At 42.2% G+C, this 25,394-nt stretch overlaps 3 protein-coding genes, 1 long non-coding RNA gene and 1 pseudogene across 9 annotated transcripts; 3 read left to right on the top strand and 2 right to left on the bottom strand.

Annotated features, from left to right (window-relative positions):
- The first annotated feature begins 1,016 nt into the window (after window positions 1-1,016).
- On the top strand, window positions 1,017-2,079 carry LOC133924720 (uncharacterized). The gene is made up of 4 exons (XM_062370382.1): window positions 1,017-1,142; window positions 1,351-1,432; window positions 1,535-1,675; window positions 1,903-2,079. The coding sequence occupies exons 1-4, from the start codon at window positions 1,031-1,033 to the stop codon at window positions 1,982-1,984; spliced, it is 417 nt and encodes a 138-aa protein (XP_062226366.1). The 5' UTR covers window positions 1,017-1,030; the 3' UTR covers window positions 1,985-2,079.
- A 2,545-nt stretch (window positions 2,080-4,624) lies between these two features.
- LOC133924724 (uncharacterized) lies at window positions 4,625-10,180 on the top strand. 6 transcript variants are annotated; one of them, XR_009910844.1, is made up of 8 exons: window positions 4,625-4,794; window positions 4,918-4,998; window positions 7,847-7,950; window positions 8,052-8,141; window positions 8,263-8,361; window positions 8,437-9,061; window positions 9,134-9,835; window positions 9,941-10,180. It is a non-coding gene; the product is annotated as an uncharacterized LOC133924724 (long non-coding RNA). The 6 variants fall into 6 exon arrangements; XR_009910841.1 differs by having other exon boundaries at window positions 8,498-9,835; XR_009910840.1 differs by having other exon boundaries at window positions 8,437-9,835; window positions 9,941-10,179.
- A 2,049-nt stretch (window positions 10,181-12,229) lies between these two features.
- Window positions 12,230-13,008, bottom strand: LOC133924723 (14 kDa proline-rich protein DC2.15-like). The gene has a single exon (XM_062370386.1). It carries the CDS (start codon window positions 12,903-12,905, stop codon window positions 12,516-12,518), a length of 390 nt encoding a protein of 129 aa, XP_062226370.1. The 5' UTR covers window positions 12,906-13,008; the 3' UTR covers window positions 12,230-12,515.
- Window positions 13,009-16,155: 3,147 nt separating this feature from the next.
- Window positions 16,156-16,913, bottom strand: LOC133924722 (14 kDa proline-rich protein DC2.15-like). The gene has a single exon (XM_062370385.1). It carries the CDS (start codon window positions 16,836-16,838, stop codon window positions 16,440-16,442), a length of 399 nt encoding a protein of 132 aa, XP_062226369.1. The 5' UTR covers window positions 16,839-16,913; the 3' UTR covers window positions 16,156-16,439.
- A 6,145-nt stretch (window positions 16,914-23,058) lies between these two features.
- On the top strand, window positions 23,059-23,800 carry LOC133923728 (uncharacterized; annotated as a pseudogene).
- The last annotated feature ends 1,594 nt before the right edge of the window (window positions 23,801-25,394 follow it).

The following is a 25,394-nucleotide window of genomic DNA, read 5'->3' as shown; positions in this document are numbered from 1 at the left end:
CCTCACAATCGCCACCGCGCAATCACGCTCCCGATCCCCATGATCGACGAACTCACACATCACCGGCGGCCTCACGCCAGCCTCCTGCGGCTATCACGCTCCTGGCCCCCACAACCGCGCTGCCATCCGCCGTGACGAGATCCGTCCTTTCAGCTCCACTTCACCACGCGGTCCTGCTCCCACTCACCCTTATCGACCAGCTCCACGCGAAATGGAACGCACCACTGGCGGCCTCACCGACGAGGGCGCCCTCCTGACGACGTTAGGGGTGGGAGCTCCAGCGACGGGAGGTACCAGGCTACCAGCCGATATCTCCATTGATTCCCGTGCGATCCGTGTTCTCAACCCAGCGGTGCCGCCCGCCCTCCTGACCAAACCTTGGTTGCCGTCCAAATCCCAATTCCCAGCACCACCAGTCGCGCTCTCGCAGGCAACAAGGGCGAGGAGTCACCACAACTAACATTTTGTCTTCCAATCTAATTGTGGTCCATCAGAGGGGGCACCAGCAGCAACGACTGCGGCAGCTGCAGAGGGAGCACCATCAGAGATGTCCGGGGCAGGAAAGGTGGGATTTTGCGCCTGCGTGGGCGGCGGCTGTGCGGCGGTGGTGGGCTGCTGGATGGGGTTGGGCAAGATGGGCTATAAATCGGCGGCGGCGGCGCACGCGGAGCTGGGGCGGGACTTGGCGGCGCGGTGGAGGACTGCGCCAAAGGCGAGGACTCCCTATTTGACGCCGTGCTCGCCAGGCTCCAGGCGCAGATCGGCTACGGCTTCCACGACCCGGATCTACTACGCCGTGTGATGATGCACGCTTCCTACTCCCGTGAGAACGGTCACGCGCTCGCCGTCTTGAGCCTCGCCGCCGACCATGACGCCGCGGCCTCCGCCGTCGCAAGCCACACCCGCGAGGCGACCTCCGAGTCGGCCTGCACCGCTGCGGGCGCCCAGGTGGGCATCCCAACCATCGCGCGCATCGTAGGTGGGACCAAAGCATTCGCGGACTCCGTCATCTTGTGCCCTCCCCACCGCCATGCTCGACGGGCTCCTCGTGGCCGCCATCGAGCACCTCGAGTGGGAGCCTGCCTCGGCCGCCGTTGAAGGTGCTCACTCACCATGGCCTACATCGAGCACGAGCGTTGAAGGTGAGTAAGCGCGCGCACACACACACTTGCATCCACACTTCCATAATGTAGAGGTTCTTGCACCGGTTGATTATTTTGTTACAAATCGATTAAGTTGCCAGTGAAATAATATGAGTCTATACTCTGTACCTCTTTCTGTCTTGCAAGTTGCAACTGAATGTTTCATGCTAGCAGAGAGCAACTGATCATCAGGTAAACATGATTGCAGAGAGTTCCAAAAATTGGCCCCGTCGTGAAGAAGATTGTCCTCAGAACACTGAAAATGCTCTTCTGGGGTCTGCTTCTCCAATGTAATTCCCTCACCAACATGATTCTGTTATAGTTTTTATTCCAATAATCCGTTTCTTGATTGAAACAATTTGTTACTGTCTGTTTTGATGACATGTATAAAGGTGGATATTCTCACGCTCCAGAAGTCCGGATGACCTCTCTTTCGGAGTGGACATGAAGAAGATTAGATGGTGTGGCATCCTACAGGTTCAGTACATCCGACAAAAAGAAGAAAAATTGCCACCTCCTTTTCATCTATCTAGGTAATAACTTGGAATCTTTTCTTTTGCTTCACATTGGCTCCTTAGAGAATAGCGTTGGTGTACTTTGTGGTTTGTCTGATAGAGGCATTCACCACAAAGGTACGGCCTACCACGGTGCAGTCTGGTCCTTATGCCATTTTCGACGTGTACCAGAGGCAATGGTACACAAAACATAATCCTTCCTGATACATGAGTAACATTGTTACTCCATTTCTGAATACCAACAGGTTAGGTGGTCTCATCGTGTTTGTCATATACATGATCACAACATGTATATGTCCCGGATTGGAGCTTTCTTTACCACAATGATGGTGTTGTTAATGACGGGAAGCAATTTATGGTATCTGGAACTTGCTCAGGCATACCATCATCATTTTAGTTTTTTGTATCTTTTTGTATTTGATACCATACTTGCTTGTTCCTGCAGGTAATCTTAGTTGTTTAATCTCAATGCAACATTCTATTAACTAATCTATAGGAATGTCATATGGCTAGAATATTCAGTTTGACAGTTTGTGCACTGCAATTACACTATCAGGATTGCACTTTTAGCTCGCCGAATACAGGTCCTCTGCGAGCAGATGCACCAACATAGTGTCTTGCACCTTTCAAACCAGAAGGCTTATTAAGGTTGGAACCCGTAAAGATGAACTGACTGAAGTTGGATTTATTTTAGATGCTTGTTGGTAATGAGTTAAGTATCTGACAATGTTTTTGTTTTTCAGTTCAATATCATCGATTCTATTAGGGACAATCGGAATTCATTATGGCCATGTTCTAATCCATTTTGAACTTGATTGGAGCTTTTGTTCTTTGCAAGTAATTCTTAATTTTTTTAACTTCTGATCCTCAACTTACATAGTTTCAGATAGCAGTCTGAGATTTGTTCAGGATCAATCAATCAATCCATAGTTTCCTGTCAGATTTTAGTAGTTAATTTTGTTAAATTTTAAAGCACTAGGAGTAGAATCTTTACTGGTTAGTGCTAAACTTTGTTTGGCAGTAGGATAAGTGAATTTCTCTTTACGTGTTATTCCTTTTTTTATGCCGACGTGTATGCTGGATACACACTTTGAAGCAATGCTGTCTCATCATTATTTCAAAATTCAACTTATTTTGTGTGTTGCGCACCTGAAATAAATCATCAACAATTTCGACCACAGATGAAAGAAAAATTGACAAATGGCAAAACTAACCTGGTATACTTATCCAGTTCATCTTTTTCTAGAAAAAGGCTACTTTGTCATGACTAATCTATGTTGGTGCACTGAATGTTTGCATTATCCACTGTATCAAAATTTGGATCCCACCCCCGGACCATGGCATGTTGTGGTGAATGTTACCCGAATGTAACTGACTAATATCGATGCCTGGCAAAAATCATATCAGTTTGAACTTGGGTTTCACAGAAATTGTATGTGCTGCAGTTTCGTAGTTGCTCGGATTTTCTGATTTTTTTCTATATATATTGCTTAGAGTTATATGACGTTTAAAGAGTAACAATGAACCGCCGTCATCATATCCGAGGCCTCCTTGAGTTCGGCTAACGTCACAAAAGATTGTGAATCTTGAGGCTTGTCAAATTGTGGCGAGGGTTGCAGCTCGTTGCCCAAGCAGACGTGGTTTGCCGATCTCGACGGTGAGACTGCTACTTAAGGGAAGGCAGTCACGGTTAATGCCGAGGCAAGTCTGTTTCCCTTATCCCGAATTTCTTTTGGCCTTTTGCCTTCTTTTCCCCCTCTGGCTTGCTTTTATCTCATTGCCATGATACCTGAGGCAATTTCTATAATCTCTCTTTAACTGTTTTTCTTTTCAGTCTAAGAATACGGCTCCCAAAAATTATCAATCCAGAAACCGCTGTTGGTAATAGTACCCTACCCCAAAGTCTCATGGTGATATTCCTGCAAGGAAACTAGCACGTACAGTACTTGAAGACAGCTTGATAAAGCTGGATAGCATGCCTTGCAAAAATCCTAGAATTATCAGATGGGAACTTGGGTCCTGGCTGCAATACTTTCTGAAAAAGGATTCTCCAGTATCTGAGAATGGTAAGGGGAATACAACAAATGGTGACAAAAAGTTAGCTGTCAAAGGTCTTGGAAAGCATTTTGAACAGTTAAGGAAGATTAAAAAGAAAGAATACAATATTGAAGGTTCCAGCTCTGAGAAGGAAGAACCTAACTGTTTGCCGATGAATGGTATGCAAGAATCGGATAAAATAGCAGTTGATGAAACAAATAAGGAGGCTGATATAAGCAAGCTAATGTCTGAGGATGCTTTCTTTCGCTTGAAGAGTTTGAGAGCTGGCCTTCATGAAAAGGTGATTTAAATCTGCAGGTTCACTCTCTTATAATTCTCTTTTAAGATGGCTAGAACTATGCTTGTGGTCAGCTTGTAAATTCTCTCTAAAATGCTTGTACGTAAACCTCCTTTTCTATTGCTAATATATAGAACAGTAGGTGCCTCCCCTACTGTAGTATCCTCTACTATAGTTTGTAAAAACAAATATGCAAGTTCACAGGATTATTTTAGAGTTTCTGAACACGATTAATTGATATCTTCTGTTATAGAGAGTTTAACTTATGTTTCGATAAACTTTTTCATGCTATTTCACTTTGGATCAACATAGCAAGTAATTTGTTCTAGAAGTGGTAAATTTATATAAGAAGCCTTTACCTACATACTGTCTCACTTAACTCATTGTCTTTCCTCTACAATTTCCTGACAAAGTTGTAGTCATTTTATAGAATAATAATCTTTGCATGACTATACATGTGCTACGTCACCTTTGTTTAACAAATTTTTTGACGCCCGTTGCAACGCACGGGCAGATAACTGGTAAATTATAATAAAACAAGATAATTCCTATTGTATATTGTACATAGTCAAATAATTTATAATTAAATTTTTCTCCCATCCCTCATTCCCACTTTCCTTCCTCGTATTTTAGGCTAATTTGGAAACCTCACGCTCGCCCATCATCGCGTTCGACCCCCGTCATCGCGCACCCGAACCCTCGCGCTAGCGCGCGCCGCGGGTCGCCCGGCGCTCTCATCGCCTCGGCGGCGTCTACCGTCGCGCTGACGCTGGCCCTATCCCTCGCCTCCGCTAGCGACGAGGTAACCGAACGCCTGACCAAGTCTTGCCCCTTTCCTTGCTTGGTCCTCCGAGACCGGAGGAAGGCGAGACGAGAGATTATGTTGCTGAAACGGTGTTACACTCCGGTGGGTGTTTGTCGGCAGGTGCTCGTGGAAGGCAAGGCCAGCGCGCGCGCCGCCGTGCTCAACCGCCCTGGCCACCTCAACGCCCTCACCTCCACCATGGTTCGTGCGCCCGCGCCTTCTCCTCCCCTCGCTCCCGCTCCTCATCTTGTAAATAGCGGATGTGCAATTGTACGTGCGCGCGTGTTCGGTGGTGATATCGTGCATGTGTGTTCGTCAAAATGCTTGCCTGGTTGTGCGGTTGAGGGGCTTGGTGCACTGTAGGCGTGATGTTTGATGCAATGTCCCTGCGGTCACGCGCCATTGCAGTTCGATGAAACGCGTTTGGTGTTTTATTGGGAACCATTATGATCATTTGCATAGGATGTCAGGTGTTTGATGAAATGCCTGCATGGTCATTTTTTTATGCCAGGTGCCATGGTGTTAAAAATGAAACACCCTTGCAGTTCGATGAAACGCGTTTGGTGTTTTATTGGGAGCCATTGTGATCATTTGCATAGGATGTCAGGTGTTTTATGAAATGCCTGCATGGTCATTTTTTTATGCTAGGTGCCATGGTGTTAAAAACGAAATGCCCTTTTGGTCATGCAAGCTTGATGCTTGATGAAACATCTCCTCCTGCTGTTTGATTGGCTCCCCACCCCCCGATGCAATGCAAATGCTTGCTGATTTGTTTAATCCTGTGTCTATGTACTGACAATGTTCATTTCAGTTCTTTTTTAATGATGAATGCATGGATTGTATCTTTTTTTAATTTAGCTCTTTCCATATTTAGTCACCAGACTGGTTGTTTTTACAAAACCTGTTACATCTTTGTAAACAATAAGATATTTTTTCCACAACTACTATTATTCTGTCCTAACCATGTGACGCTAGCCCAAGGGCATTAAGTAATATTGCATTTTTCTTTTCTTTTTTGCACTTGCCATATAGAACACCATATCTGTGTGACGGCATGCTGATTTAACCTTCCACATTTGGTACCCAAACAATGAGAGCCAGGTAGCCATCGTCTACTCAATGCCATGATACTCCCACTAATTTTATTTAATAAGAATGGTGATTAATCATCATTTAGTAGTAGCCCTGTATATCGAGAATTAAAAGAAAGAATTAGAACCATTATATAACTGGAAGGACATTGTAGATGTTGCCAAAAATTGTTCTCTTATTATCATTTCTATTTGCCATGTACCGACTTATCATTTTTCATTCAGCATGTATCTCTTTGAATTCTGTAATGATTTACAATATTTATGCATTAAGTAGGCCAAAGTTAATCTGGTGTCAAGAATTTGATTTCAAGATATCTGCAAAAATGCAATGAAACAATATGGCCCAGAAAGGGATATGCTTATTGCTTGTCTGCCTCCTGTTAACTATCATGCAGTTTTAAATAAGTTAGCCCATAATGCATTGATATTCTACTTTACTTTTACAAAACCACATATTCATAACTTGACCAAGCCTTTGGAACAAGCAGGCTGCTAATCATTCCTTTCTGATGCTAGCTTAATGTCATAACTTCTTGCATGAATGTAGTTGAAGTCAGGTACACTGGTATCCCACTGAATTTGATTTTCTGTATAGTAGTATAATGAAATTAGCTACTCCAACCCATTCTCCAATTCCAAATTAATTTAAGTTAAACAATTCTGTAAATTGTACATGCATTGATAAAGCAACATTTGCTCAGGTGCTAAGAACATTAGGCCATCTCTAGCAAATACTTAAAAATCCATCTTCTATAACACTATTACAGTATTCATTAACACTATTACAACATCGTCTATTTTTTTTATCTCCAGCAGCTATCATATTTCCTACTTTCTATTACTCACCTTCTTCCTTCAAACTCACAGTCATATATTATAAACAGTGTTACGGATCCTTAAAACAATCGGCAAATTTGCCGTTCTCCAACTGCTACAGTGTCACGGCCGCTACACTGTAGCATTGGAAATAGCATCCGCTGGAGAGTGATGCTGCGAGCGGCGGCCGGCAAAACAAGCGGTACAAGACCGTTTTGCGGGCGCTGCTGGAACTACCCTCAGGCCAATGCCAATATGTTTTGAGCAGCATGTTGGGCAACACTTTGTAACACCAGATATTGTTAGATAATGTCCTGATATGATCCTATATGAGTAAGAAAAATGCTCATAGAGGTACTGGGCCCTTTAACTTTCAAACTTCGTAGATGTAATTTTATATTTGGGTTTGATTCTGACTTATTCTTTGGCCAATTAGACACAAGATGATCATGTAGAAAGTACCCATTTTACGACAGGCTTTAAAAAGGATAGTCTGTGACACTATCACTTGACGGAGCTGTCTCTGATTTGAATTAATAATTGCAGCAATCGTAACAAGGTTTCAATCTTTAAAGGTACTAATTATGATTATTATAGCTGGTTTTAACAATAATCTATCTTTGCTAGCATGTTTGCCGTGTATACTTCAGCCATGTTGAAGGCAAGCAATTGAAGTGTCATATTTCCGTTTTGCTGGAAGTGCTATTTCTGTAAGGCATCATAGATTTCACTTAAATTTCTAGGTGTCTACATATATCGTTGCAAATTGAACGCTCCATTTTCCTCTCTTTTTTCCTCAATAAAATGAAACACGGGCTCTTGCCTGTTATTCTGAGAAATGCGTTGTGACTCACATCATACTGCATTTTTTTAGTTGAAGTCATGTATTGAATTATGAGGTGGGTCAGATGCCTTGCTGAAATGTTTTTTTCTGTGTAATTACAATTTTGAGTGATTTTGTATCAATTTTTAGTCCAAGTTGGAGCACTTTTGATTGATTTAATTAAGACTAAGGGAAAATGCATGACAGCCTTTTGCTGCATGAATCATGGTGCATGCAAATATTTGCATATTTGTGAGATGTCTTATAAATGCTATAGGTATATATGTCTCTAACATTTCCTTAATGTATGCTGCAGACAAGGTGGACCGTGATGTGATTAAGATGGGTAAGAGTATTAGGTCTGTCCCATTTGATATTGCGAATGGGCCTCCACAAGAAAATGCCAATTTATCAACACTGGTATAACCATGTGTTATTATACTTCCAAACATCGCATACTTCAAATATGATTAGTATTGCTACTACTTAATAATTAAAATTTCAATATTATTGTTTTAAAGGAATAGACTATGAAAAACCTCCCGGAGATATTACCAATGTATGCACTGACGTGACTAATTTCACAATACCACCTAGCATTGGTAAAAAAGGTAAAAGCACCAATTATCAATATTTGTTTTATCTTTCTTCTTCGATAATGCCATATTTAATCAATGTTGCTCTAGTTTTGTGGCAGATTTGCATTACTCTAATAATGTCATTTATAAACAGGTCCTTTGTCAAGAAGTTTGCTTCGTGTCCCATTTGATATTGCGATTGGATCCTCACAGAAAAATGTCAATTTGTCAACACCAAATATTCATGAACAAGGTACACCCCTACGTTATAAATCTTGCAAAATCTCATGCTTCATATATGTTAATAGTAATTTTTTTTTAAATAAAGGACTAAATGTATCACCTACCTCACAAATACACAATAATTCAACCCCCCGGAATCATCACAGTTCAAGAGAACGTGACTGGGAGTGATACTAGCGGATCAGCAGTGAAAAGAAAGAAGCCTACTTGAAAAGGAAACGCGAGTACTATCAGATCTCATGTTCTGGTCGCAGTTTAATGCCAACACCTCATCCTGTCAATACCATCTCAAGTCAGTTTCCTATTAGCAATTATGCATTGATTGGTCATGACATCCAAACCCAAACATTCAGTTTCCTATTAGCAATTATGCATCAATTGGTCATGACATCCAAACCCAAACATCTCAGGTACCTGTACAGAAAAAACACACAATTATGAGGTGGGTCACATGCTTTCCTCGCTGAAATGCTTTGTCTGTGTAATTACGATTTTGAGCGATTTTGTATCATTGTTAGATCTCGATGGCACGCTACATGTATTTGTGTCACAGATGTATTCTTTTAAGGGTCAGAAAGAATTAACTGGTATAAGCCTTGACGTTCAGATATTGGAAGGGATCAAGAACACATTGAGTTGTACACTATCAAAAGTTATAATACGGCATAACAAACCAAATAAGGCGCATATAACTAGAGTTGCCCCGCAAGGTACATATTTCTATTGCGATTGTTGTCCTTTCTCTTTAGCTATATTAGTCCCTTGCATATGTTTTGTTACAGATTATGTTTGTACTGGAGAAGATATTGTTATTGTCGAATCCATCAAATCATCACCTAGAAATAGAATACTTGTGGACATTGATGATGCATTTGTAGACAAGTTCCATTTCGAATGCCTTCTACAGCCTAACGATTCTTAAATGATGAAGTAAGTACACCTGCATAAATCAGTATATTAAGATTGCCTGGTGTGACAAAACAAAACATAAACTGGATAAAGTGTTCTAGTGATATTTCTTGCTGAGATCACAAAAATCACGAAGGCACTCGCACTGCAATGAGGTCACAACAGAAACTTCATTAAGAAATCAATATATTTTTCCACACCATTTTGAGGCAACTCCTATTTCAGCAGAGAACAAGGATATTATAATTTGTCAAAGAGTTATTGTTTGTTATACCTTTGGCTAGAAGTTTTCCCCTGTACAAGCTTACTATCTTGATTGCTACACTTGTTTCAAATGAAATATGCATAGATTTCTATAACTCTTAATATATACTTCAATGTACAAATTGACGAGGAAAATTGAAGGAGGAATGCCATGTTTTCAAGACTGTATCTAATGACTTCCAGAAGATGTGTCAATGGACATTGTTTGAGAAAGAAACTGGTGAAGGGGAGCAGCAGCCCAAGGGTGATATGGAGATGGGAATACGGGATAGTTTTATTTGACATTTAGTTCAGAGCAGTGCATAGCAAAGGTAAAGTGTAGATCAATGTGGCTCACCTCTTGAGCTCAGTGGTTGCTGCGATCTCTTGCTCTCCTTGCCACCTTATTTCCTTTTCTCCTTTCCAAAATTCTGCAGTACAACAATCAGAATCAGATGAAGCAGGTTAAACTCAGTGGCCAAAATTCAGGATAAAGAGTTGAAGACATTCAGGACAGCTGAAAATGTACATGGCGTTTCTCACATCTCAACTTGACAGTGTTTTATTACTTTAATATAAGACACACCTTGGAATGTCATAGTTGATAACAAAATTAACTATTTGAATATCCAACCCATGGCTGCCCACATCAGTAGCAAGCAATACGGAACCTGACAAGATTTAAAACGATTCAGTGCTAAGAGCCTTTGTGACTGAGACTTGTGAGAGTGCAAAGAAACAGCATGACAACCAGCTCTTCCGGCAGCAGATCCAAATATTGGCAGATCCTTTGAAACAAAAGGAAGCAAACTGAAAACAATACCTAAATACGGAATTAAAAATTAGCAGTTTGATTTCCTTACGGTTTAGGAAGCAAAATATCTAAATAAAGAGTCCAAATAAAATAAAATTAATAATAATTAATATTGGGGTTATAATAGAAAAACTAAGGATTCATATCAAATATAGTCTTATAAAAAATTAAATTATTATAAAAATCAAATGCCTAAATAAAGAGTCTATGTAAGATATAATTAATCAATAGCTAAAATTCATAATAAAAATAATGTCTTTTTTAAAAAAAGAGAGTAAGATAATATATCAAGAAACACCATGTAGCTCAAGATCATCACATCAAGCAGTCATCAGCACTACTATAAAACAACACATCAGTGTCGGTTGAAAAACGGTTTCACTGCTGATTTTTCAATCGGTACTATTTACTCGACACTAATACTCGGTTGTATCGGTGCCGGTTCACCACCTGGCACAGTTACCATTTTTAGAGAATAAAAAAGAGAGAAAATTGGTGGTAGGAGCGTGCATCCGAGCCGGCTCGGATGCAAGCTCCCGCCACCACTGCCGCCGTTGCTCTGCCACAGTGGGATGGAAATCACATGAACATAGAACTAGCGATCACAAATTGTTTTGTATACCCCACAAATTAATATTCATACAATCAACCAAACCTTTGTTAGGAGTGAATCTCATTGCCTCACTACTTCCATTTCGATCTTGACTTGAACAGATTTGCAAAATTAGCATATGAACATGACTGAGAGGGAAAAAAAAAACCCCGCAGAGCTCAGCTTGCACATGAACGGATCAACACAAAAAGAAAAAAGAAAAATACAAATGAACCACATACTAAAAATCAGATTGAACACCAAAAAAAAGAGTTCGATCAAGCAAACGGGGGAGGAGGATCTGGCCAGCAGGAGCTCCTCAGCCGATGGATCTGGTCGGCGGGAGCTCCTCAGCGGGAGACCTTTCGCCAGAGTCCATTCGATCGAGCAAACGGGGGAAAAGAAATGGAGCAAGATGGTGGGGAGGAGGCCGGTGGCCGGAGGGGAGGCCGAGGAGATTGTGAGAGGATAAGGTCTGACTAAGTGAGGACGCGGGGTGAGATGATAAGGCAAACTGTGATCAAGCCGAGCGGAGCGAGCCAAAATTTGATTGGATAGGAATTTTGGGTTCGACAGTATTTTTGTTGGTTGTGTCTATAATTGGCACTGAAAATGAACTATTAGTGCTGATTCGTAGTTGGAACCGACACTAATGTATCCGTGCCGATTTTAGCCACGAATCGACACTGACAGTGAATCGATTCTTAGCTCCTCGGTCCTCCTTCGCGGGTGGGAGGTTAACAACCGGCACTAATACATCTTCTATAGCGGTTACATATGAATCGGCACATATGAGACGCTACATATGATCCGTTCTGGAGTAGTGCAGGCAAGGCACAACACGCAGACAAGGCAAATCTATTTTGATTTTAGTTGAGTTGTCTACTCCTGACGTATAATTTTGATGGTTGATCAAAACGTATGCGAATCGAATCAATACGTGTATACCGATTCAGATACAAGTTTAGAGCATAAATGATTCTCTTTTTAACTAACATATTTTTTATTTCTTATTCTAATTTTATATTTTATATGTTTTGTAACTAAATGACACTAACCTTATAAAAAAAACTAAAGAGACTATTTTTTTAATCAAAGATTATCGTGACAAAATATTGCAACGAGGCTAGTCACGTTATTAGCGTAGACCACTTTGCTAGTTTTTATTTAATAAAGGTGTTCTTAATTATTTTTCGTTAACATTTTCTTGACTCAATTCCTACTTGGACTGTGCATTTGGCGGTTTCGGACAAATATTGCAAAGGTAGCAATAATGAGTAAAGGCAAAAGTTCTCCAATGCAAAAAAAAATTAAAAAATTAATTTTTATTCGTACAATCCGATTGCCGAGTAAAAATAAATAATCCAAATAGTTCACAGGGACACGCCAGGAAACAACGAAAAAACGGAGTCAAGTGAAACCGGCTACGTGCGCACATGCTTTGCGACTGATCTATCCATGCATGCATACTTGCGCGTGTGCTAGACCTAGCAGGCTAGCACACGTAGTAGCAACCAAGAAGGTAAACCAGGATTAAAACGAACGGTAAAAAGAAAAGAAGGATGCCCTCCTAGCACGCAGGAAGGAGACATATGCATCCATTAGCTTAGAGGCACTTGAATCCAGTTGGCACGGTCTTGCCGCAGTAGTTGAGGATGAGGCTGAGGTCAATGGGCAGGTTGAGGTTGATGCCGAGGATTTTGCCCTTGATGGCAGTGCAGAGGCACACGGCCGCCTCGAGGTCGACGAGCCCCTCCAGCAGCGGGCAGCACGGCTCGGCGGGCGGCACGCCGACCTTGGCCTTGATCAAGCCCAGCACGTTTGCGCACACGCCCAGCTTCAGCGCGTCGCGGGGGCACTTGCCGAACGCCGCCGGCGTCGGGGTAGGCGTTGACGGGGTCGATGGCGTGGGGCAGTTTCCCCCGCAGGCGCTGGCCATGGCAAACACGACCAGGTTGACGGCGAGGAACAGCGCGATCGAGGCCTTGCCTACCATTTTGCTATGCAGCAGTTACTGGACCACACGCGCAAAGCAGAATGATTAAGCTAGTCTCGTTGATAACTCGATCAATGTCTAAGTGCCTGTGATGGTTTATGGTGTTGCCCTAGTGCGGCATTTATAGAGAATGATGAGTGCAAAGCTGACGAATCATCGTTGCTGTGTTAACATTCTCGTGAGCATGTATGCATGTGAGAGTGATTAGATGGGTGATCTGTATTTGTTTCGCAAATATTTTGGTGTCTGGCCGGGAATAAGTGATAGTTAGAACAACACTAGTGACCAAGATTGCTGTATTGGTCGATGCATGTTGACGTTTGTTCTCGCTTGATGGTGGATCATAGTTTAGTTTTAGCAACTTGGCATATGGGTTGGCTACTCTGTACCTTGTAACATGCGCAAATGCGAAAGAAATGGTTTAAGAATGCTGTATTGATCACGGTTCACGGAGGACAGCACGCAGAGGTATCACGATTCATGCGACGAAGGACGCCCAAGTTGCTCGAAGTGGTACTTGCCGTACTTAACTAACACTACACAGCATATCTCATCGGTATCAGTTCATAATAGTTATCATCGCGGGTTATTAAATCAGTACTAAAAACCGATACTAATAATTATGAAATTACAGTGGGTTATTAAATCAGTACTAAAAATCGACAATAATAATTATAAAATTACTATTGTCTGTTTTAGCCTTAAACTAACAATGATAATTTTATATCCATTCTGTTTCGGCTTCAGGAAGAGAATCATAGTCAGGGATGGCAACGGGTTTGCTCCCACCGGGTTTTGCTGGAACGGACTCGAACCCGAAACCTGACTCATCAAATTCGACCCGAACCTGAAATCAATATCGGGCGTAAAATCACCCCCGCCCCCGGCCCCAACAGGGACCCGAAACCTGGCAGTGTGACGGCGGCGGGACGGGCGAGCGGAGCAGGTGCGGGGCGAGCGGGGTGGGGCGGAGCAGGGCGGGGCGGGCGGGCGCGGGCACTGGGTGGGCGGGGTTTCGGGTGACACCCACGTTTGAAAAACAGACCCGAACCTGAACCCGAACCCGACCCGAGTTAAGGCCCCGACCTGACCTGACCCGATAGCTTCGCGGGTTTTTTTTCACCCGAACCCACCCCCATCGGGTCTGAAACCCGCGGGGATCCAACCTGACGGGGGAAATTGCCACCCTTAATCACAGTCTCTTATGCTATCCAATTATTATTACCGATTTGAAATAAAAATTAGTAGTGATACTATATTATCACTGTTGGTTCATATCATTGAAGGTTATCACTGCTTTTTTTTTTTTACCAACCGATAATGATGTATTTATTTAAGTTGGTAATATCAACTGACAATGATAAATGCTGATATCATTGCCAGTTCATACGACCTCAATGATAAATTAGTCATGGGAGGTTATAAACCTACAGTTATATCTTATCACTGTCAGTTTAACTAGCCAAACTGACAATAATAGTCGGTCGACCATAGTTTATTGTGTTTAGTTTGTGCATTTCAGGTTAGAATCTTTAATTTCCTTGAGAAGCATACCAATAACAAGAATGTGTGGTTGCGTTCTTCCATAAATCCTTGGGGTTTCGCTGTTTGGTTCCCATATGCCAAGGTGGTTCCTCTTGTTTCGAAATATTACGAGTGCTATTGATTGTTTTGGACCCGGGGTTGGGTTAGAGTCTACTTGGAGATAGAACATCGGGTGTTCCAAGGTTGAAGAAGAAGAAATAGGCTATATAGGCAGTGACCAAAATTTAGTCCCGTGTACGCCATCAGTTGCAACTTGATTTGTTTTAATGAATTGCTCGAAGAGGAAAAAAAAAGGTGCAATACCCCATAGCATTTTGCAAAAACAATCCAATTTCTATTGGTATTTACATAATGGTTTACAAAAATTTAAGGTCAAAGGAATTGGACCCCACAGATTTTTGATCTAGATCGGCCATTGTATAGGAGAACTAACTGACATAAACAATTTATGTTTCCCTTAGACGAAATAGTCTTTGTTTATATGCCTGGCTTAAAGGCAAAAGTTGAAGTATTGGCACAAAGGTACCGTTCGATGAATATACAGGCATTGTTTGTGCTTGAACAATTTAAATTGGAGGTGATAGCAGTAAATGATTGATAAAGTCAATTATATAAATAATTATTTAAATTAGGGATACCTGGTCACCAATTGTATGTATCGAAGAGGAGGACGCGCCATATGTCATGTTCTCGCAGTTCTGCCTTGATTAATCTTAGAAAAAAATAATTGCAATGAGGATATTTCTAGATCTAATCCTAAGGATTTCGGCGAGTTCTCTTGTATCTAAATCCTAAAGTCCTTGTCGGATGAATCTAATTATGGTAAGACTTTGTTGTGAATCTTAATGTATTATTTCTGCTCTTATCTAACAATGCTCGTTTCGTATTATTGTTGATCCAGCTTATGGCTTCCTGGCTCCTTCTCTTAGCTCTATCCACCCTCTGACCCCCTCTGAACGTACTCTCTTTCTCCTTATATAATCGAGTTGGAGAGGCATACTGTACTCACTATATCTAAGTGTAACCTTACCAGATTGTATTACTTCCAAATATCTTGATGTCTCTTTCCTAATCCGGAGATAGTTTTCATGTAAAACACGATATTTGCACTTAGAATATGAGCACATTGCTCATTTACCTCATAGTAGTTACGAAACATACTATATTGGATGAAAGACATGCGCACGTGGATATCATTTCTAGGATATACCTTATTGATAGTAAATCATTTAATTATTAATTATCAAATCATCATCAATAACAATTTTGGCAGGGTAGGTGGTTTGAAGGTTTTGCACTAAAAGGCAATGCACCTTTTTAGAATTGGTTAGAATGCAACATAGGATTATTTATGGATTATTGCACGTTGCTGAAGTTTTTGGGAAATTAGTTGCAATGAAATTCCCACCACACATACCATTGTGATAAAGAAACAACTTAAAAAACAAAAAACGAAAAAAATGAAATTCCTTTTTCGAGTGAGAGAGGATATATAAGTTTTTTTAGTAATACTTATTATCCAAATGCATTTATGTTTCAAACCGAATGATCACAATTAATTGTATAGAATAAGATCCATATTGCTTATATTTTAGTTTTTTAGTTTAGGTATCACAAATTGTTGCCAGTTCCAAAAAATACTGAGTGGTGAAAACAAAAGCGTGCGAATGAGATGTCACTGCAGCTGAAAAGCAGCACAGAAAAAATATAGCTAAGAAAATAAAGTTTATTCATACAAGCAGATTGCCGAATACAAAAGAATTAATAACCCAAATAGTCCAGGGACACGTCCATGCAAGGACTTACACAGGAAGCAGCCAAAAGCAAAAGCTGGTCAAACCGGCTACATACGTAGTACGTGCTTTGCCCATGCATGCATGCAACTAGCTAGCTGGCACGTAGCAACCGATATGCCTGCACTAAAACGAATGATAAGCAAAAGAATGTTGGCATGCGCGGATCATGCCATGTACCAATGGATCCGCTAGCTTAGAGGCACTTGAATCCGGTGGGCACGGTCTTGCCGCAGTAGTTGAGGATGAGGCTGAGGTCGATGGGCAGGTTGAGCTTGATGCCGAGGATGTTGCCCTTGATGGCGGTGCAGAGGCAGACGGCGGCCTCGAGGTCGACGAGGCCCTCCAGCAGCGGGCAGCAGGGCTCCGTGGGCGGCACGCCGACCTTGGCCTTGATCAAGCCCAGCACGTTGGCGCACACGCCCAGCTTCAGCGCGTCGCGGGGGCACTTGCCGAACGAGGCCGGGGTCGGGGTCGGAGTCGACGGGGTGGGCGGCGTCGACGGCGTGGGGCAGTGAGCCCCGCAGGCTCTGGCCATGGCGAACATGACCATGTTGACGGCCAGGAACAGAGCGATCGAGGCCTTGCCTGCCATTGCTGCACAGCAATATAGTTACTTGACCACACGCACAAAGCAGAGAGTGAGCTCTAAGTGCCCTTGATTACTCGATTGTTCGGTGCTTGTGATCGTCCAGGGTGGTGCTCGAGTGCGGTATTTATATGACAAAGAAGTGCAAAATCCTGATTGATTAACGTGCATGCATGTAAGGGTGGTGAGGAGGCTGATCTGGATTGATTCGTTGAAAATTCGGGGTGGTATGCAGGATACACGGAGAACAACTTGGGATGACACTAGCGAACAAGATTTGCTGCATCGGTGGATGCATGTTTCCGTTTGTTTCCGTTTGCTGGTTAATGCTACTATATTGGACGATCTTGGCGTATTGGATGATCGATAACTCGATATCTATATGCCTGGTAACATGCGCAAAGGCCAAAATAATCGGGTTAAGAATGTTGTGGCGATCGATCAATCAGGGAAGGGAGTACAGCACGCACAGGAATCAAAACCAAAGCAATCATATGATCCAAGGACCAACTTGCTCGTAGTTTTCATGGTCATGGTACACCTGGAACACCACCATAGAATCATTAAAAACAGACTATGTCATATGCAGTTTCTTAGAACTCATCATCGACAAAATACTCTTACACGATTGTTAAAATAGGCGTGTCTATAACAAGATCATCATCTTATTGTCTAAACTCACAGATGGTTTTTATAAATTTATCTATTTTTATCATATAGACATAGACGATGTTTAGAAATACTCATCTGTATAGTTTCATGTAAGATCCGGCTAGATGGATTTTTTTAAAATTCATCTGTAGTTAAAAACCCGAGAATTATTTTAAATTTGACCGCTCGTCCCCTCTTGCTCTTTTATATTACCCTACACACAACCCGCTTATTTTCCCTGACTCTTTAGCTTCCCACACACAACCTGCTTGTCTCCCCTTAGTATAAAGCAATGAAGAGTGTTCATCTTCCTCGCTCTACTAATTGACATCCAAGTGTTCATCTTCTACACATATAACTACAATTTTTTCGTGTCAGAGGAGCGAGATATAGGCACCGAATCCCCTTCACTGTACTATGGTGAGTATCGTAGGGTTCCTATCATGATTTTGTTAGGATTTCTTAAGATTTGCTTTGATCTGTATAAGTGATGGTGATGCCTTTTTTCCGTCGCAAATATGCAATGGCTTAGTTCACTGCTATCAGATGGTGGAAGGATGGGGTTATCCCTATGCATACTTTCACGGTGCGGATGCTTGATGTCGATTTCGATCGTGTGGACTTCATGTTTTTCGCTGTTGTAAAGGGTCCCTTCGTGGACCTTATATTTGTGGTAAATCGTATTCTCCATTCTGTTATTATAGATGGAAATTTCTCTATTGTTGTTTGTCATATAAAGATATTTTTATGAATTGCAAGACTAATTTGAACATGTATTTTTTGCTTAACCATGACTGGTAGTTTGACAGCAATGTAATCTGGTTCTGGCACACGACAGAGCTAGTCAGGATAAAACCTGATCCAGATGACAACGAGATGCTCATTGAAGATAATGCTTGGGTTGATATTATGCTGAAATGCAGAAGGCTAAGATGATATCAATCATTTCATCTCTTTGGAAGACGACGTTTACCAATGATGTCGATTATTTCATTCCTCTGGAAGACGGTGTCAACAATGAAAGCATCTCATCCTTTTAAAAGATGGCGTCGCTAATGATATCGATTATCTTATCCTTTTGGAAGACAACGTCGCTAATAATGTATAGCTAAGATTGTATATATCTAGATAGGTTTATGTGTTATAAGCAATTGCATCTGTGTGATGTTCAACTTTTATGATATGTAAATATCTGTGTTGAAGTTTTAAACAATGTGTGATCGATGTTTTAAATAATATGTCAATATGTGATATCTAAATAATATTTGTGATGTTATTTAATTTGTGACTTATGAAGTGTGTATGCCATATCATGAGGACAGCTAGTAAACAAAATTGCTTATAGGAGAAAAAAGTCACACATACATATGGTTTTTAAAAAAAATACATCCATGACACTTTATACATACAAGTTTTGATCAAAATTGTCTGTGACTCTTACTACTCACAGATAGATTTTTTAAAAATCTACCACTCATAGATAGGTTTCCAAAAAATCCATCCATATATATCTCTACTATAAACAGAACTATAAACCGTCTTTAACAAGACTCATATCACATACGCTTTTGTAGAGTAATCTATAATCGTATATAGGATTTAAAATTTATCTGTAATAAACTGTTTTAAGCTACTCTTCAGGCTTCTCGATGGTTAGGATAATTGGAAAAAAGAGAGGGGGAAATGGAAGGTAAAAAATATCAACCTGCTTTTTTAAGACAAAGCCCGTAGAGAGAAATTATATGCATGTCTACAAAACACAAAACGGAGGATTTAGGAGCTAAACATGACGACATTTATTGACGATGGATAAAGTCAATTATGCACATTTTTTTAAGTTAGAATATCTGATTATCAACTATGTGTATTGAAGATGATAATATGAAATTTTATATAGATTTAGACATTCTTTATGATAATAACCATATTTCCTATTCTGTCTTGATTAATCTCAGAAAAAGATAATTACATAGGGATGTATCTAGATATGATCATAAGGATCTCGACAAGTTGTCTTATGCTGTAAGTCATAAAGCTCTTATCTGATGAATTTAATTATGACTCGAATCTGTTGTGAATCTCAATAGGTTACTTCTTCTATTTAACTAGGTTTGTTTTGTACTATTTATCTTTTTGGCCCAATCCATCCCCTCTATGTATCCATCTTCTCCCTATATACTCAAGTCTGGTAGAAGTACTATATTCTGAGTATAATATTTTTTTGATTTTATTACTTTCAAATATTTAGAGAATTACTTCATGATTCCATTATGGTTTCTGTGTAAAAGATAATAAAATATCTAAAATATCGGTGAATGCCTTAATTACTTTACGATGGCTATAAAACGTACCATATTAAATTAAGGACACGTATATGATGAATATCCGTCTCTATAATATATCATATTTATAGTAAAAAAAAATTAATTGTTAAATCCTCGTCGGCCTCTTTCTAAACAAGATGCATACTTTGCTAAGTTGTGAGCATGTAAATTCTCCTCCCATCTTCATGCCGTATATTTATAACTTTTCAAACTGGCGCCCTCGAGCTTCAAATTCGTTGATTACCACTAAGGACTTAGGAGTTGTTTGGTTTGGAGCCGTTGCTCGCCTCGCCAAGTTTTTGGCATTAACCCCGCGGAAGCGTAGTTATTTGGATTGAAGCCAACGATTGGTTTGTTCTCACCCATGCCCCCGCGCTAGTTCATTTTTCGCACCCAGCTAGCGAAATCACCAGCATCTGATTTCTCCACCAAAAAATTGACTTGTTCAGATTTAACGGGGTAAGCGTGAGTCAAAACCAAACCGGTCTAAGGGCAATCCGAGGCCAAACAAATTCTCGCTGCGTTAATATATCAGCCGTCAAACAAAGACCTTTATTGCAGGGTAAGACCATCTCTAGCACCTACTATAAAATTCTATCTTTAAAATACTATTACAACAACCCTTATTTCATCTACCTCCTGCAAAAATTCTATATCTCATCCACTATCTTCTCTCTAATATATTAAATTATTTTTTTATCTAACCGACATAACCGTCGTAGCAGCATCGTTTTTTCACATGTTCCCGTTACAACCGCTATTGAATCGCACAGTTAAAATTGGTGGAACGTGTATTAAATTTATCAACAATCATAGTTTTGGAAATCAGGTAATAGAGTTTAACACTATAGCAACTACTACATTTAATTGTAGTATCATACCCGGGATAGAAAAAAAAAACTAGTAAAATGATATGGGTGAGGGATGACAATTCGAGTTTGTACAACTGTGAGTTTGTACAGCTAGTGTTTGGACCCCTCTAATCAAGCCCCAGACTATCAAATTTAGAACCTCTACCTAAGTCTAGAATTATTTAAAATTAATGTGGATGAGCTCCATCAACTGCAAACTTCTCAAATTTCTAAGTAGGTGGAGGGCACTTCTCAAATTGCTAAGTAGGTGGAGGGCACTGTCAAAGTGCTTGTGTAACTGAATGTAGGGGGCACAAAATTCACACTCCACACATCATCCATGTTATCTTGGTGTGAAATGTGAAATACGTATGTGCTGAAGTGAACAGAAAAGAGATAGTGCTCACTCTTTCAGACAATCAAAGCTCAGAGGTTGCAGAAGCTCTTTACAATTTCTATTTTCCTACTTTTATGGACTAAAAGTGAGATCACTCATTATCTTTGCGGATCATGGTGTGTCTACTGACTCGTTTTCAAAAAAATGAGAAAGATATAAGAATAGCAGCTCATCAAATAAATCCTTTACCAAAGCGTATAAATGCGATTCTTCACCGTGCTTATTTTTTATAAACTTCTTATAATCTTTGTCCATGCTCATATATATAGTCTTTCTAGCAAAGTTGGCCACATCCTATTTTCGATGGTTGTTTCTTTAACATACACACTTAGCTCAAGGATATCCCCACGAGCAGATGCGGACTTGCAAGAGAAACTTGGACGCAATTGGCTTGCAAGAGGGAAAGGGGACTGAGAGCAGACTAGCGACTTCTTACAGCTCCTCTCTCTCCCCCCCCCCCTCCGGTGGCGACCAATCCCAGATCTGGCCGTCCGCCCCACAAAGAAGTTGCTCTAGGAACCCAGGACTTACCAGATGTTTGGCAACGACCACGGTCCTACTACTGTGGCCGAGCACACCGACGGTGGGGAACCTAGGAGCTTGGCCGCTGGATCTGCAGCAGCCCAGTCATCAGCTGTGAGGGATGATGCGTTGTATGCCCGGTCACCGAATGCTTCTCGCTTCCGTCGGCCACCGAAGCCGCCCGCCTCGCCTCCACCAGGACTCACCAGATTCCCTTCCGTCGCTCCGCGGGAGGCACAGACCATTCGCTAGTCCCGTCGCGAACAGTGAAGCAGACGTTGCATCCCTCCGCAAATTTGCTATCGCCAGTCCCCTCCCGCATCCTTGTGGAGCTCGATCCGGACTCCGCTAGAGCCAAATTGCGGGCTCACATCGACCAGCACCCGATGTGGATACGGGTCCGGGGCTGATACGGGTCCGGGGCTGATACGGGTCCTATTAGAGATGACCTAAAGCTTCCAATGTTGTTGGGTCTGTGAGCTCATTTGTGACATTGCACTAGCCGCGACGAAATTTCCTGCAGCATATAGCACTAGCACTCGCGTTATTGCCCCTCGATTTGCTTGGCAGGGAGCTAGGGATTTTTTTATATTTTGAAAATAAAAACTATAAAAGGAAGTATCCATTTGAAAAAATAAAATAAAACTAGGCTAATGTTGCCCGCTGCCCTTTTAATAGGTGACATGTTTAAAAATATAAACATGTCGCACTTCCAATGATCAACGGATTTAAAAATAAAAAATTGTTACCTATTAAACATGTCGCACTTTCAATGATCAACGGATTTAATAATAGAATATAATTTTTTATTTTTAAATATACCGTCTGTTAGAAGAGCCACATGTTGTCACCCTTCCAAGGGAGCAACGATAGTCCATTTTCTGTAATTTTTCAAATGGACGTTTATTTTTATAATTTTTTATTTTCGAAATATAGAAATAAAAAAGGTCGGGAACTAGGGAAAAGACCGACTAGCTACTGTGGTCTTTCAGCCTATAAATTTTCCTGGGCTGTGCGCGCGCAGTCTAACAAATGGAGCCCGTACAGAGGCCTACTTCTCCAGCCACGGTCCTGAACTCGCGCTGCAATTTTGATTGGCTAAAATCGCCACACGCGTCGACACCGGCCCCTGATATCTGTACTAGAGTATTTGATGCATCGCTCCACGAAACATTCTTGCACTCTAGAGATCAGGCCTGCGTCTTACTGCCATCCGGAGACCGGAGATGCGTGCACCTCACCATTTCACACGGCACGAAGCAATCAAACGAACAAATCAAATCCAGTGCACGCCCCCGTGCAGTGCAGTTACCGAAGCGCGCACGTTCAGGCGAAGCGTTGCAACTCCCCAAAACCTCACGCGCGACCGCTCAAGACCAGAGCGAAACCACCCCTCGATCGCGACGTTGACACACCTCCTGGTGCGTGCGTGCACCACACCAACGACGACGGCGCGCGAGCCAGAAACCAGCGCCCCGCCCATGGACATGCCGCCGGCGACGCAGGGACGGCGCGCGAACACCGTGGTGGACCGGAAGCTCGACGAGCCCTGCGCCTGCCTCGACGACGCGCTGTCGTCCAGGCAGCGGGGCGGCTCCTCGTGGAGATCAAGACGAGGACCGACTTCCTCCGGTCGCTCCTCGCCGCCAAGGGGAGTGTCACGGCGGCGTGCGCCCGGGGCACCTGGCCGAGGCCGAGGCGCGCTTCGCCGTCCTCGAGTCCACGTTCGATCAGGCGCGGCGCGCCGTCGCTGCACCTGAAGCCGAGGAGGAGGAGAAGGGGGGGGGGGGGTTGGGAGAGCTTGAGGAGGAGGCTAACTGCTCGGGGTCCGGGTGCTCGTGCACCGACTCGTGCCAGGAGGCGGCGGCGGGGGACGCTGAGCGCGAGGCCGTGGAGACACGCCAAGAGGCGACGTCCGATTGCATTGCCAAGAACCGCGACGCTGAGCGGGAGGCCATGGAAGTACTCAAGGATGTAACGCCCGGCGCCATTGGCAAGAAGCGCGATGCCATGGGAACACGCGAGGTAACGTCGGATGCCATTGCTAAGAAGCACGAGGCCGCGGCGGAGGCGACGAGGAGGACCGTCCAGCGGCGTTGGTGGCGGCGGAGCGCTGCTTGGTGCGGTGCTGCCGGAGTGGTCGCTGTGGTTGCGGTCAGGTTGGCGGTGGAGTTGGCCGCGGTGGCTCACCACAATGTAAATGTTTACGTTGTTCCGACGTAGGGTACCACTAACGGAAGCTTTATCTTGTTTCTTTCCCTGTTCATGCCGTTGTGCTCTCGCCTACTCTTGTTCTGTAGCAAAACGGCAAAGCTATTTACAATTTTTATTGATTCGTTTAAGCACCTTGCTGTGGTTCTTCCACAGGTCCAGTGGCTAAGGATCACACATGAAAAATTAAATTAAAATATGTCTTAATTTATATATTATGAGTAATTAATAAGGTTAATAATTTAATTTGATGATTTTAGATTATATGAATATATTTGTATATTGTAATTTATGATCGTGACTAACCAAAGGTGCAGAGAAAAGGGAGTTAACGTTTTAGTTTTTGAGTCAGGAAAAATTGTACTCGCCGGATGATCCGAAGCTAGAAATTTTGTACACCCTGGATGGTTCGGCGCTCAGGAAGAAACACAACGGATAGTTCAGCGCTCAGGAAGATTTCACGCTAGAGGGTTTTGACTTAGAAGAAAAAATCCATTGCAACACCGGATGGTCCGGTGATGGTCAGTAGTGCAAGCTGGACTAATTTTTTTAAAGAGGTTGCAAAACTTGTTTGGTGAAAATATACACGCCGGATGGTGCGGCGGTTGAAGATATGCTAGTCGGAGAGTTCACCGGAGCATTTGTTCCAAAAGTTATGAAATGGGGTGACTAATGAAGTTGTCCTCATTGGATGGTCTGGCGATGGACGGGTGTATAATGGATGCTTCGCCGGAGGATTTTCCAATAGAGTTAGAATTACAAGCGTCGGATGGTCTGGTGCTTCGAAGGAGTGTATACCGATCGGATCATCCAGTGTTCACGATTTTTGTAGGATGTGCTTTAAATTGAGAATTCTAATTTTTAACTAGTTTGAGGTGGAATTAGAGGTACGTGTTTGCTTGTCTCATGGTGCGCAAGTGATGGAGGTAACTTGACGATCAACGATGGAATGATCGGGGTTAAGCGGTGTGCTTGATGTCGGACGATCAAGGAGGTTGGATAGTTAAGGGTGATCCTAGTTGTATATATGGAAAGCAAGCAAAGCATGAAAATATGGATGAAGACGGCGTGTTGACAAAGTTAAGCGAGGAATGCCAGTGCAAGTGACAAGACGACCCGAATGATCGGAAGTGAGAGAGATTTACCAGCGGTCAAGATCGCAAGATCGAGTACACGTGTCAACATCGGGTCATTTGCTTAAGGTGTAAGCAAATGGTGGTGAGTCACACTTTAAGAAGTGTGCAAAGCGGTTTCGCGGTTTAGCCTTAAAACTGTATGAAGGAGGAGTGCACGTGACATCATTGTAAAACTTGCGTTGAGACGAAACTAAGTCATGAAGGTACCATGGTTGTCCGATGGATGAGGAAAAATATGGACGAAAATGGTCTCAGAAGTAGGTATGAGTGCATTGAAAGAGATAGGTATTTTAGAAGCAATCTAGAAAATTTAGGGATCAATAAACCTATGTTATAAATAAAAAAGGATGACTAGTTGAGCACTTTGAGCCAACCTTTCGAGAATTGTAAGCTACGATTTTAGAAATGTGAGAGGAGTGCTTAGCCTATTTTTTAGTGAGAGTTTTTTAATGTAAAATACTTTTTAATCT

The sequence above is a fragment of the Phragmites australis genome, chromosome 7 (assembly GCF_958298935.1).
Source record: "Phragmites australis chromosome 7, lpPhrAust1.1, whole genome shotgun sequence".
NCBI classification, from domain to species: domain Eukaryota; kingdom Viridiplantae; phylum Streptophyta; class Magnoliopsida; order Poales; family Poaceae; genus Phragmites; species Phragmites australis.
This window is presented reverse-complemented; position numbering and strand designations above follow the sequence as displayed.

Excerpts from the sequence above, each read along its gene's own strand:
- LOC133924722 (XM_062370385.1), bottom strand. The coding sequence starts at position 16,838 with ATGGCAGGCAAGGCCTCGATCGCTCTGTTCCTGGCCGTCAACATGGTC.
- LOC133924723 (XM_062370386.1), bottom strand. The coding sequence starts at position 12,905 with ATGGTAGGCAAGGCCTCGATCGCGCTGTTCCTCGCCGTCAACCTGGTC.
- LOC133924720 (XM_062370382.1), top strand. The coding sequence starts at position 1,031 with ATGCTCGACGGGCTCCTCGTGGCCGCCATCGAGCACCTCGAGTGGGAG. Across the intron at positions 1,143-1,350 it reads ATCGAGCACGAGCGTTGAAG|AGAGTTCCAAAAATTGGCCC; the intron begins GTGAGTAAGCGC and ends ACATGATTGCAG. Across the intron at positions 1,433-1,534 it reads CTGGGGTCTGCTTCTCCAAT|GTGGATATTCTCACGCTCCA; the intron begins GTAATTCCCTCA and ends ACATGTATAAAG.